The sequence below is a fragment of the Colobus angolensis genome, unplaced genomic scaffold (assembly GCF_000951035.1).
Source record: "Colobus angolensis palliatus isolate OR3802 unplaced genomic scaffold, Cang.pa_1.0 Scaffold233, whole genome shotgun sequence".
Lineage (NCBI taxonomy): Eukaryota > Metazoa > Chordata > Mammalia > Primates > Cercopithecidae > Colobus > Colobus angolensis.
In genome coordinates this window covers 485,125-498,688 of record NW_012115522.1, presented here as the reverse complement: position 1 = coordinate 498,688, position 13,564 = coordinate 485,125, and the positions used below count along the sequence as shown (strand labels likewise).

Below are 13,564 nucleotides of genomic sequence, written 5' to 3'. Positions count from 1 at the left end.
GATGGAGTTTCGCTCTTGTTGCCCAAGCTGGAGTGCAGTGGTGCGATCTCGGCTCACTGCAATTTCCGCCTCCCAGGTTCAAGCGATTGTCCTGCCTCAGCCTCCCAAGTAGCTGGGATTACAGGCATGCACTACCAAGCCTGGTTAATTTTGCATTTTTGGTAGAGACGAGGTTTCTCCATGTTGGTCACCCTGGGCTCAAACTCCTGATCCCAGGTGATCCACCTGCCTCAGCCTCCCAAAGTGCTGGGATTACAGGCATAAACCACCATGCCTGGCCTGTTTGCCTCTATGTTCTTGATATATGAAGTATATTTATAATTGCTGATTTTATATCCTCGTTTGGTAATTTCATCATTTCTGTCATTTCACTGTTTATTTTCCTGGTAATGGGTCGTATTTTTATGTCGTTTGTTTTGCCTGTCTAGTAATGTTTGATTAGATGAAGATACTATGAATTTTACACTGTTGATTGCTGGATTTTGTTGTGGTTATTTAAGTAGTGTTGAGCTTTTTCTCGTGTGTGATTACTTGGAATTAGTTGGATTTTTTTCAAGGCAAGGCTTGCTTTTGAGCTTTTTGAAGGAGGAGGGTTCAGAACAGCTTTTAGTCAAGGGCTAATGTGGCCCCATACTAAGATGATATCCTTCTGAAGACCCTACTGTATGTTTTCTATATTACAAGGCCTTTCCACCCTTTACACACTATTCCCAGCCCTGGATGAGCCCTGGGGATTGTTTCACCAAAGCTTCCTGATGGTTCTTTCCCCACACAGTCTGGGTAATTATCTCAATGCATAGATTAGTACTTAGTGAAATACTCAAGGGGGCTTAATTTATACTGATATCTTTTTTTTTTCTTTCTTGAGATGGAGTCTCACTTTGTTGCTCAGGCTGGAGTGCAGTGGCATGATCTTGGTTCACTGCAACCTCCACTTCCTGGGTTCAACCGATTCTCATGCCTCAGCTCCCAAGCAGCTGGGATTACAGGCATGCACCACCATGCCCGCTAACTTTTGCATTTTCAGTAGAGACGGGGTTTCACCATGTTGGCCAGGCTGGTCTGGAACTTCTGACCTCAAGTCATCCACCCGCCTCAGCCTCCCAAAGTGCTGGGATTACAGACATGATTCACTGTGCCCAGCCCTGATATCTTACTTTTGAAATCTCCATCCCTTTGAAGATTCTTCCTTATCCTTCCTTCTTCCACAATGAGACCTCTGACTCCCCAAAACATCAAATGACATTTATTCCTTTGTTCAGTTCTATCATACACATAAAATGGTTTCAGAATTGCTATGCCTATTTATCATTGTGAAAAATAAACCTACTAAAAAGGTTCCAATACTTGTTTGTCGTTCTTTTTTATTCCTCTTATAATAAAAGTTTTTAGCCCCTGCTCCCAGCTTTAATAAATATTTTCACAGCTGAATTTATGACATTTACAGTCCTGGTTAGCACTACAGTTGAGTTTTATATAACACTTTTAAAAACAGTTGAATTTTGGCCAGGCATGGTGGCTTATACCTGTATTCCAAACATTATGGGAGACCAAGGCAGGAGGATAACTTGAGGCCAGGAGTTCAAGACCAGCCTGGGCAACATGGTAAGACCCTGTCTCTAGAAAAAAATTTAAAAATTAACTGGATGCGGTAGCATGAGCCTGAAGTCCTAGCTACTTGGGAGTCTGAGGTGGGAGGATTGCTTGAGCCCTGGAGTTCAATGCTGCAGTGAGCCATGACTGCACCACTGTACTCCAGCCTGGACAACAGATCCAGACCCTGTCTCAGGGTAAATAAATAATACAATTGAATTTTAAGTTGCCATATTACATGATAATTTTTTAATGCATGCAATTTACACACTTTCATAATTTGCTAAGGAAATTAACTCCTTACTTTCCTTTTTAAATTTTTTTTACAATTTTTATTATCCTTCTAATATAAAGAACAAAGTATATAAATTCAAACTATCAAGTTCTGGTGAAGAATAAGTTATGTTTTTTAAAATCATTCTTTCTTCATACACTAAAAACATAAACTATGGTGCCCTCGGAGTCATTTGGGCCACTTTCTTCTCTGTTACGAGTCACAAAATCCTGCCAACTCTTTCCTTCTCAAATGCCTCTAGAATCCAATCCTCCACTCCTACGGCCACCCTCTAAGCAGTGCCCTTATCACACCAGGCTTGGTTTGGCACAACAGACTTATACATACAGCATTTACTATCGTTTGCCAGGTGTTTCAAAAAGACTACTAATCAATCTCATGCAAGAACTATGTTTCCATCTTTGTATCACTGCAAATCTGAACAATGTTTTTTTGTGGCCAACATTTACTTAAAATTTAATTTTAGGTTTGGGGGTACATGTGAAGGTTTGTTACATAGATGAACTTGTGTCATGGGGGTATGTTGTACAGATTATTTCATCACCCAGGTATTAAGCCCAGTACCCAATAGTTATCTTTTCTGCTCCTCTCCCTTCTCCCACCCTCAACCCCTAAGTAGACTCCAGTGTCTGTTGTTCCCACTTTTGTGTTCATGAGTTCTCATTATGTAGCTCCCATTTATAAGTGAGAACATGTGGTATCTGGTTTTCTGTTCCTGCCTTAATTTGCTAAGGATAATAGCCTCCAGCTCCATCCATGTTCCCACATAAGACATGATCTTGTTCTTTATGGCTCCATAGTATTCCATGGCATATATGTACCACATTTTCCTTATCCAGACTGTCATTAATAGGCATTTAGGTTGATTCCATGTCTTTACTATTGTGAATCGTGCTGCAATAAACATTCACGTGTCTTTAGGGTAGAATGATTTATATTTTCCCGGGTACATACCCAGTAATGGGATTGCTAGGTCAAACGGGAGTTCTGCCTTTAGCTCTTTGAGGAGTCACCATACTGTTTTCCACAATGGTTGAACTAATTTATCCTTCCACTGTGTTTTCTCCACAACCTCGCCATTATGTTTTTTTTTTTTTTTCCACTTTTTAATTTAATAATAGCCATTCTGATTGGCATGAGATAGTATCTTTTTTTTTTTGAGATGGAGTTTTGCTCTTGTTGCCCAGGCTGGAGTGCACTGGCATGATCTCAGCTCACCACAACCTCCGCCTCCTGGGTTCAAGCAATTCTCCTGCTTCAGCCTCCCGTGTAGCAGGGATTACAGGCACGTGCCACCACACCCAGGTAATTTTTTATTTTTAGTAGAGACAGGGTTTTGCCATGTTGGCCAGGCTCATCTCGAACTCCCAAAGTGTTGGGATTACAGGCGTGAGCCACCGCGCCTAGCTGTAATCTTTAATTAAACAAATATATTCAATCGGCTAGACCATCTTCTCAATTCGGACTCTCATTCACATTTGAAAAAAGAAACCTGTCAACGCCCTAAATTGTTACTTAATAAAGGTAAATAGTCTTTAAAAAAATAATTATTGGCCGGGCAGAGTGACTCACATCTGTAATCCCAGCACTTTGGGAGGCTGAGATTGCAGTGGGCCGAGATCGCACCACTGCACTCTAGCCTGGGTCACAGAGAAAGACTGTCTTGAACATACAAACAAAGTTATGAATCCAAAGATAAATGGTGTTTTCCATGACAGTAAATTAGAATGCAGTTTTTTTCTTTTTTTTTTTGGTAGAGACGGGGTCTCGCCATGTTTCCCAGGCTGGTCTTGAACTCCTGGGCTCAAGCAATCCTCGTGTCTTGGCCTCTCAAAGCAGTGAGCCACAAAGTCTGGCCAGAATGCAGTATTTTGAGGTTAATGGCTCTACAGGATATCTTAAAGAAGTCTTCTGGCTGGGTTCAGTGGCTCACACCTGTAATCCCAATACTTTAGGAGGCTGAGACAAGAGGATTGCTTGAAACAGGAGTTTGAAACCAGCCTGGGAAACAAAGTAAAACTCTATCTCTACAAAAAATTTAAAAATTATCCAGGCATGTTGGCAAGTGCCTGTAGTCCCAGCCACTTGGGAGGTTGAGGTGGGATTGCTTGAGCCCAGGAGGTTGTGGCTGCAGTGAGTTATGATTGCACAACTGCACTTCAGTCTGGGTGACACAGTAAGACCCTGTCTCTAAAAAAAAAAAAATTTAAAAAAACCCAAAGGAGATTTCTTATAAATAATTCCTGAAAGTAATAATAAAGCAGACAGCAGGGCTTACAGAACAAGAAAGGAGTAGGATTTATATTCTTACAAAATTTTACTGTCCACACTGCATCAGTAATCAATAACCCCTTAATTTCCCAGTTTTATGAACAATTGCTAGGTAGGAATCTGTAGCTGCTGCTCTTAGAATCTTATTAGTCAAAACTAATTTTAAAACGCTGATCTTAACGGAATCAACAACTTACCTTTCTTCGCAATACTATTTTAAAGACTGCATGGATAATTGTGAGTTTACCATGTTATTCAAGCAATATAAATATTATATGAATTGAAAGCAAACTATGCCTGCAAAACATTTAATAGCAGCCGGGCGCGGTGGCTCACGCCCGTAATCCCAGCACTTTGGGAGGCTGAGGCGGGCAGACCACCTGAGGTCAGTAGTTTGAGACCAGCCTGGCTAACATGGTGAAACCCCATCTCTACTAAAAATACAAAAATTAGCTGGACTTGGTGGCACACACCTATAATCCCAGCTACTCAGGGGGCTGAGCCAGGAGAATCGCTTGAACCCGTGAGGTGGAGGCTGCAGTGAGCCAAGATCGCACTACTGCACTCCAGCCTGGGTGACAGAGCGAGACTCCTCAAAAACAGCATCAACAACAAATAGTTTAAAAATACCATATATGCCTGAATATAAGTTATATTCCCCCCTAAAACTACCCCACTGAAAAGGGTATGGAAACTTAACCTTATTTTGAAGCCTTAAGCCGCCATTACTCTAGGTAATGTCTTTGGGGAAGATATTAGTTTGAAATGACCTCAATTAATAGCAGTTTTGCATATATCTACACACAGATTTTTAAAATACATTTTTTAAAAAGCATATTATTTCAAACTTTGATAACAGGATGACATGCTTTGGAAAACATGGTCAGAGAGCTAAAGAAGTCTCTAATGATGACCAAGAGATTGATGTCAAAGACGGAGAGGACAAAATTATCCTACAAAACATACATAAAAAGATTCTACAATGTTTTTATATAACATACAATTGACATTTATAATACTTCATCTATATCTCTAACGAGTTATATAATCTTACCAAAATATTGTTTTGGTGAAATCTTATTGGGAAAATGGGGCATAGCCTCCTACTTTGCTAGGTTCATGAATGCTTGTCAAAGATGCCATCATTGAATCTCAGCTTATCTGTCATCCATTCTCTAGTCCATTACTTATTTTTTTTTAACATATCACTTCTCATGATACAAAATTACTTAATTATGTATGTATTACTTGTCTCCCTTGACTGGAATGAGAACTGTATAAGGGCAGGGACTTTGGCTTGTCATATGAAACTGCAAGCTGTAATGTAGTTTTTAAGAGCGACAGCAAATAGGGATAGAGGTGAAGGCAAACACAGCTGGGGTGGAAAAGGTGCTCCAGCCGTTTCTTTAGGTATCTAATTGCTATGGTTTTAATGTGTTCCCCAAGGTTCGTATGTTGGAAAGTTAATCCCCAATGCCAACATTGTTGACAGGTGTGACCTTTAAGAGGTGATTACGCCATGAGGGCTGTGCCCTCATGAACAGATTAATACCGTTATTGTGGGAATGGGCTAGTCTGTGGCAGTGCATCCTTACAAAGGATGAGCTCAATCTCTTGCTCTCTCTCACCATTTTATGCCCTCACAAGATGCAGCCCCCTAGATCTTGGACATCCCAGGCTCAAGAACTGTGAGTCAAATACATTTCTTGTCCTTATAAATTACCCGGCCTGTGATATTCTGTTATGGCAACAGAAAATGAACTAAGAACATCATGAGGTCAGTTCCTTGTGGATTGTTTTTAATGTAATGGGTATGTGTAAACCAAGGACCACTCACATTTTTTTTTTTTTCTTTCTGAGATAGTCTTGTTCTGTTGCCCAGGCTGGACTGTAATGGCATGATCTTGGCTCACGGCAACCTCTGCCTCCTGGGTTCAAGCGATTCTCCTGCCTCAGCCTCCCGAGTAGCTGGGATTACAGGAGCCCGTCCCCACTCCCAGCTGATTTTTATATTTTTAGTAGAGATGGAGTTTTGTCATGTTGCTCAGGCTGGTCTCGAACTCCTGACTTCAGGTGATCCACCTGCTGCGGCCTCCAAAAGTGCTGGGATTACAGGCATGAGCCACCGCGCCTGGCCCATATTTATGCTTATTATTCAAGAAACACAAAAGAAAAAACCCCTGAAATTAGAAGGAATCCAGTTTATTCAAATAATTCTTCTTAACAATATTTACAAACAGGTTTTTTTTTTTTGCTTATAAAATTTGCTCAATTTTAATTTGTTCTGTTTTAATATTTAGAATCGAAACACACACTTGAGGAAAAAATATTCAATTTTTTAATATTCTGTCAAGTACAGATTTTTTAAAAAATTTAACTGAATATTTAGATAAGTCTTCAAGAAAAATTAAAACCCAAGAAATAAAAATATCACAAAGACAATGTCAACGGAATCTGGAAGCTGTTTAAAGGAAGAGTCCTTAACTAGAATATTAACTTTTGGTTTACATATTAGTAGCAGTATTAACAATAAATGCCGTAACATTTTGCCATAACCAAACATAAACCAAATGACTGAGGGAAACATAAATCAAATGGCTGTTATTCATTTTTGGCTGTTATTCATTTTTGAATACCAGTTAATATTACTGCTTTCATAGTTGTTCAGAAGTTCTGATTTTCACAGACTCTTTACAAATAAAACTGCATGGACAAAATATAAATGTTTTAAAAATATTGTTTTAACTCTATTGTCTTCTCAAATCTCTTATTTCTTTCAGTTACAGTTCTTTGCTTGACCTTCCCTTTTTAAAGGTCTGTATGTTAAGCAGCTTAGATGTTCTGAATTCCATCCTAGTTGGTTTAAGTGAGTATAAAGAGGCTTATCCTGCGGAGTCTGTCTTTCTGAATTGAAAAATTAGTTATTCTACACTAAACAAAGTAGAATTATAGTCTTTTCAAAGGCCTGTGCCAGATAACACAAAAAGTTTGCTTACATAAAAAGTTTGCAAAAACATTGAAGCTTGGCTAGTTATTTGTTGAGATTCGGCCAAACCAATTCTCTTGTCACATTTTAGGGCTAACCCTTGAGAAAGGTCTATCCAGTTGTGAGGACTTTGTCTGACTAGGATCTTACAGAAAACAGGAACAGCTGTTGAGCAGGAAAGGTAATATATGATAAGAGACCGCTCAAGACTGCAGTTACATACTATATCCTGTTGCCCTATGATGATTATTACTAAGAGTTTTTACTTTTGCAGAAGGTTAAAAAGAAAAATCTATGACAAGAGTATGAAAAAACTATTTGTGTCACATTGTTTAAATTACTGTAAAAAAGACTAACTGCATAAGCATAAATATTATTCTTTATTATTTGCTAAAAAATCATTTAAAAACTATTTAAATTGTGAAATCCCAAAACAAAATAATCTCCTGGAAATGGCTCTTGTAGAAAACGGCATTGAAATATAATTAACTACAATTGCTTCCAACATAAAAATTTAAAAAATCTCTCCTCAAGGAAACACTGAGAGTATGCAAACCAATTTTTCTTATTAAAAATATTTTACAAGTAGAAACTATAAAATATTGAAATTGAAGGAATTTGTCATATCTGGCATAGAATTGTAAATTATATAATAAAGTGTCAAGAATTATAAAATTCTTGGTTTGATGACTAATGAAAAAAAATACTGCTTTCAGCTCAAATGGCACAATGCCATCAACAATATACTGAAACATATCAGAAGCCAGAATCTAGTTTTAAAGATTTTACCACTATTGCTTAACCTTGGATCATATTACCCTCCTCTTATAATTGCATGGAAATAATTCTGGTATATCAGAAGTTAGAAATTGATGTCCTGTGTGATATGTATTAAGATTATTTGTATATTTTACAAAGGACCATATGATTTATGTTTCCTACCACATTTACACACATTAAAAATCATTAAATGTTAAAAAATATATAAGTAAAAAATATTTGGAAAAACTTGTTATGTCTTCTTTATTTCAATAGACAGAAGACTATTTTCAGTGTTGTGGATGAAAGGATTCTTGGTGCCATGGAGCTGGAAGACAAAACACCACAAAGATTTAAATAAACAAATAATTTAGACTAATGGTACATGATAGTATAGTGGAAAGAAACTGAGTTTAAATTACAGCTAAAGAGATCAAAGTGCTTATCTGCCCTTAAGTAGCCATAGGATCATCAGATCCTGTGAAAGTTATTTAAGGCTGAGGAGTGGTTTCCCCATCTGTAGAAGAACAGCATCTCTGCATCTCTCTAAGGTATCCTGTGAAATTAAATGTAATAAAGGACAAAATGTGACTGGGACACAGGGCTCACTCGAGCACTGTCCTTTAGTTCCATTTTCTGGTGTTGAATACAAGCACCACAAACAATATAGCGACAAATGGGTCCAAGAGATTTTCACATTTTTAAGAATGCAGTTCCTGTAAGTGGGCGAGGTGATTTCTGTGGAATATTTACAATCATGATAACTCAAAGATGTGATTATAACATTGCAACTGCCTCCTTAATTTTTTTGAGTGACTTTTGGATATAAGTAAATGACTATTTCTTTTTCTTTTATTTTAATTGGACTAATATAACCAAGGAGGTAACAAAACAGGATTGAGAGTCATAGTTGGACTTGATTCCAAAGCTATCTTTTTTAATATCACAAATAGCTGAACTATTAAGAACAAAAGAAAGCCCAAACTATGAGAACCTTTCTGAAACAATTACAATCAAGATTTCCTATTTCAGAAATTAAAGTGTCCACTTTAATTCATAGGTTTGTCCCATCTACTATGCTTGGTGTTTATCATTACAGCATCAGCAATGATATCAAATTAATAAAAAAGGAAAAAGCAGAGTCATAGACTTTGTTCCTCTTTACTTTTTCCCCTTTTATTTATTTATTCTTTTGGAGACAGAGTTTCACTCTGTTGCCCAGTATGGAGTACAGTGGTGTGATCTCGGCTCACTGCAACCTCCGCCTCCCAGGTCCAAGCCATTCTGCTGTCTCAGTCTCCCAAGTGGCTGAGATTACAGGCATGTGCCACCACACCTGGCTAATTTTATATTTTTAGTAGAAACGGGGTTTCGCCATGTTGTCCAGGCTAGTCTCAAACTCCTGACCTCAAGTGATCTGCCTGCCTTGGCCTCCCAGAGTGCTGGGATTACAGGTGTGAACTACTACGTCCGGCCTTTTTCTCCTTCTTTTATCGTTTTCCGTATGTTCTGTCTTGGGTGAAAAATTTCTAGCCCTGTGTAAAGTCATTTACTGAGGCAGGGAACAAAGGGAAAGACACAGAGATTATTACAATACCACCTAATACTCACATCCCTTATGTGAGAAAAGCACACAAAAAGTACTACAGAAGTACGATAGAGATTGTCCTATAGTCCTATGGGAGAACATTAAGTTGTTCAACGTGGCTTGAATGCAGAGGTGGAAGTGGCGGGAGATTAGGTTGGATATAGAGGACTGTGCTCAAGTATTTGAATTTTATCCAACAGGTTATAGTGAATCAGTGATATAACTCCAATGCAGAGGTGCTGATGTGATCAGATTTCTCAATTAGAAACAGAACTATGTCAACAGGCTGCTTCTTGCTCAATTCAGATCTATGACCTATGGCCCCTCAATTTTTTCCTACGTATCAATTTGTAACAATATCCAGGGCTTAGAAACTTTTTAAAAGAAATTCTCTGGGCCTGATGCCTCACACCTCTAATCCCACACTTCGGAAGGTAGGGGCAGGAGGATCACTTGAGGCCAGGAGTCCGAGAACACCCTAGGCAACACAGTAAGACCTCATCTCTACTAATATATATATATATATTGAGACTGAGTCTCCCTCTGTCACACAGGCTGGAGTGCAGTGGCGTGATCTCAGCTTACTGTAACCTCTGCCTCCCGGGTTCAAGTGATTCTCATGCCTCAGCTTCCTGAGTAGCTGGGATTACAGGTGTGTGCTACCCAGCTAATTTTTGTATTTTCAGTAGAGAACAGGGTTTCGCCATGTTTTGCCTCAAGTGACCTGCCTACCTCCATCTCCCAAAGTGTTGGGATTACACGTGCTCAGCCTCTACTAAAAATTAAAAATAAAAATACAAATTAAAAATTATTAAAAAATAATTAGCTGGACATGGTGATGCATGCCTGTAGTTGCAGCTACTTGGGATGCTGAAATGGGAGGACAGCTTGAGCCCAGGAGTTTGAGGTTTCAATAAGCTATTAATGTGCCGCTGGACTCCAGCCTAGGCAACAGAATGAGACCCTGCCTTAAAAAAATTATCTTGCACTTCTCTGTATAAGATATTAAAAGATGGTTATTTTTATTTAAAGTACCTTTTATCTTCAATGGTAGAATATTTGGTTGTTAGGGTAACATTTTCTGCAGGATAATTGTTTTTATATTTTGCTTTAACTCTGATAAATGCACATTTCAATTTCCTTAAAACACCTATATTCTAATCATGCTATTTTACAAGTAGAATTGAGCATTTTAGAAAGAAAAATTTTCATGTTACAGAGCAAACTATCAAGTTCTTCTACCAATACATTTTAATTAACTCTATTCACTTACACCAAGATACCGTATTAGATAACTGAAAGAAAGAGAACAGTTGTTTTATCTAATTGAAATTTATTTTCCCACTTTAGTTTACTCTGTTTTTCCTCTATCAAAATAATGTATGTTTCACAGTAGATAATCTAGAAAATGCAAGAAAAAATTCTCTACACACCCCAAATTCTTTTTACCTGTAGACAAATTAAAATGTTGGTATATTTTATTTCAGTACTTCTATCTATTTCCATATTTATGTAGGTAAGTTTACATACTATTTTTTACATATAGTTTAAAAAAATTCACATCATTAAAAACCCTTTAATGGTTGCATCATATTTCACTGTATCGATTAACTATAAGTTACTTAACTATTCCCTACAGTTGGGTTTTATTGAAGAACACATGAAGGATATATTAGTGATATTGACAGTTTTTTTGCTGGAATTTTCGACAACTAGATTTTCACCCTCTTTGCCCAATCCATGGGCAATTCTACACATCTGTACAGAAAAATGACTGCTCTCTCTCCTTCTAACTCATCACTTACTGTGAATTTCACTCACATAAATGGACACAGCTAAAAGTAACAACTCAATAAAGCAGGCATTAAAATGTGAAACTCACCATAAACCCAAGGAACTTCTGGAGGCACATCTCGATTAGGAAGGTAACGGTATGTAGTTTGTGGTAATGGCTGATGAGAAGCATATTGTGAAAAAACTGACTGCTGAAAATTATAAGCAGGTATTTGAGATTGAAAATACCCATTCACTGGCACAAAGCCATTTGCTTGTGGCTCCCCAGTAAAATAAGTAAAATATTGAGAGTACAGAAGATTAGAATGTGCGCCCTGGGCACGCTGTGCACCCTGACCACTTGCAACTGTGGTCAACAGCCCAGAAGGAGGTGACTGTAGTTCATATGATGTTATCCCTTGGTATGTCTGGGTAATGCCATTGCCATTGCTGTAATGATAAACACACCAAGCAGAGTATGGACATGAAGTTCCAAATAAATGCTCAGAAGAATTATATGCTGGGGTACATGCAGACTGTGGAAGTTCACTCCAATACGTGGCAGCATTCTGCGTTAGGAGTTTTGAATTTTTGTCATTCTGTTGTTCAGAAAGAGAGTACTCTGCTCCTTGATTCACATTAAGGGTTATATGTCCAGATGCTCCAAAAGTATGCACAGTATTGGGATTCAATGTATTCTTCATGTATTTGTCCTCTGACTCAGTTTCTGCAGGCTGTAGTTTGTTTATCTGCAGAGTAGGAATTTTGTTCTGGATACAAATGGGTTCTGGAGAAGTCACGCATGAGGAATTTTTAATAGATGAATTTACTATATCATTATCTTGAAGTTCAAAGACTGTGTCATTCATTTCTAGATCAGTATGGGTATCTTTCACAAAACAGAAAATTGGCTTTGAGAGCACCGACGCATCAGGCACAAGAGAAACATCAGTTCCTGGGTTTATATCAGAAAGGCAGGATTTTTGGGTGGGATCTGGGGAATTTTTAAGGAATTTCTGCAAAAGTATCTCACGGTCTGGTGAAAATGTGCCATGTGCACTTTTTTGGTCACAAATTGCAAAAGCAGTACAATCTTTCTCATCACTTTTTGTTTCAGCAGCATTAAAGTTCACATTTCCTTTCCTCATGCTATTTAAATTTTCCTGTTGTCCAGTGAAGTGGTCTGGCGCATCAGATGAAACAGTTAAGTCTATTTTGCTTTCTGACTTGGATGTGCAAGTGTCTTTTGGGTTCTCTAAGGGTGAAAGTGAGCCAGGTAGTGATCTTTGCATTTCAACCTTTTTTGACGTTAAATGATTTCTTTTCAGATTGTTAGATGAACTTGAGACTATTTTGTTTTCGCTTTGGGGATGAGATCCTGTAGTCCTATTAGGTGCAACACACACATAAAAATGACTTTAAATATATAGTGTCACAAAATTCTAATGGAAATATATATTCGAAATTTTTATCCAGGAGAAGAGTTCTTATATACGTTTTCCCATTCTACTGGCACTATACAAGTAACATTTTCCTAGTTCGACTGTCATGGTTTGGATTTAGATACTTTTCCTACTGAAGATGATATGCTCTACATTTTAAATATATTTCCAATATTGTAATAAACTATTTTGTGCTTTAGACATTTTCTAATGGAGGCTTTTAAAAGTAGAAAACTATCACTAGTCAACTGTGCAGTGTAGTTTTTTAATTCATATGCCTCCTGCCTGCTGATGATCTTTATTACTTGTAAATAGCTGTAAGTAACTGGTAAACTACCAGCTGTAACCCCTGCCTTCCCACCAAAGATTTCTTCCCTCTCTGTTAGAACAGACTAATATGTTTTTGTCTGTTCATCTTTGAGAACAGGAAAAACAGACCTCCAAAATTTCTTGTCAACTTAATAGCCTTGAAATTATTAGCTAAATTCAGACAGTCTCAAGCAGCTGAGAGAAGCACCCATATGGGAATTGTCTAGAGCCAGACAGTTAATACAGGTCCCTTAGGTAATTATATATATATATACACACACACATACATATATGTGTGTATATATATATATACACACATATATACATATACATACATACATATATATATAATTTTTTTTTGACACAGAGTCTATCGCCCAGGCTGGAGTGCAGTGGCAGCATCTCAGCTCACTGCAACCTTTGCCTCCCGAGTTCAAGTGATTCTCCTGCCTCAGCCTCCCAAGTAGCTGGGATTACAGGCGCCTGTCACTATGCCCAGCTAGTTTCTGTATTTTCAGTAGAGATGGCGTTTCACCATGTTGGTCAGG

The 13,564-nt window shown here is 37.9% G+C and overlaps 1 protein-coding gene across 1 annotated transcript in view; it reads right to left on the bottom strand.

Moving 5' to 3' along the window:
* Positions 1-6,474: 6,474 nt before the first annotated feature.
* Positions 6,475-13,564, bottom strand: part of TEX15 (testis expressed 15) — a 94,016-nt gene continuing 86,926 nt past the window's right edge. Inside the window, exons 10-11 of the mRNA XM_011944605.1 lie at positions 11,375-12,651; positions 6,475-8,232 (exon numbers count right to left, since the gene is read on the bottom strand). Coding sequence (XP_011799995.1) covers positions 8,195-8,232; positions 11,375-12,651 — 1,315 coding nt within the window. The 3' untranslated portion in view covers positions 6,475-8,194. The remainder of the gene's footprint in view (positions 8,233-11,374; positions 12,652-13,564) is intronic.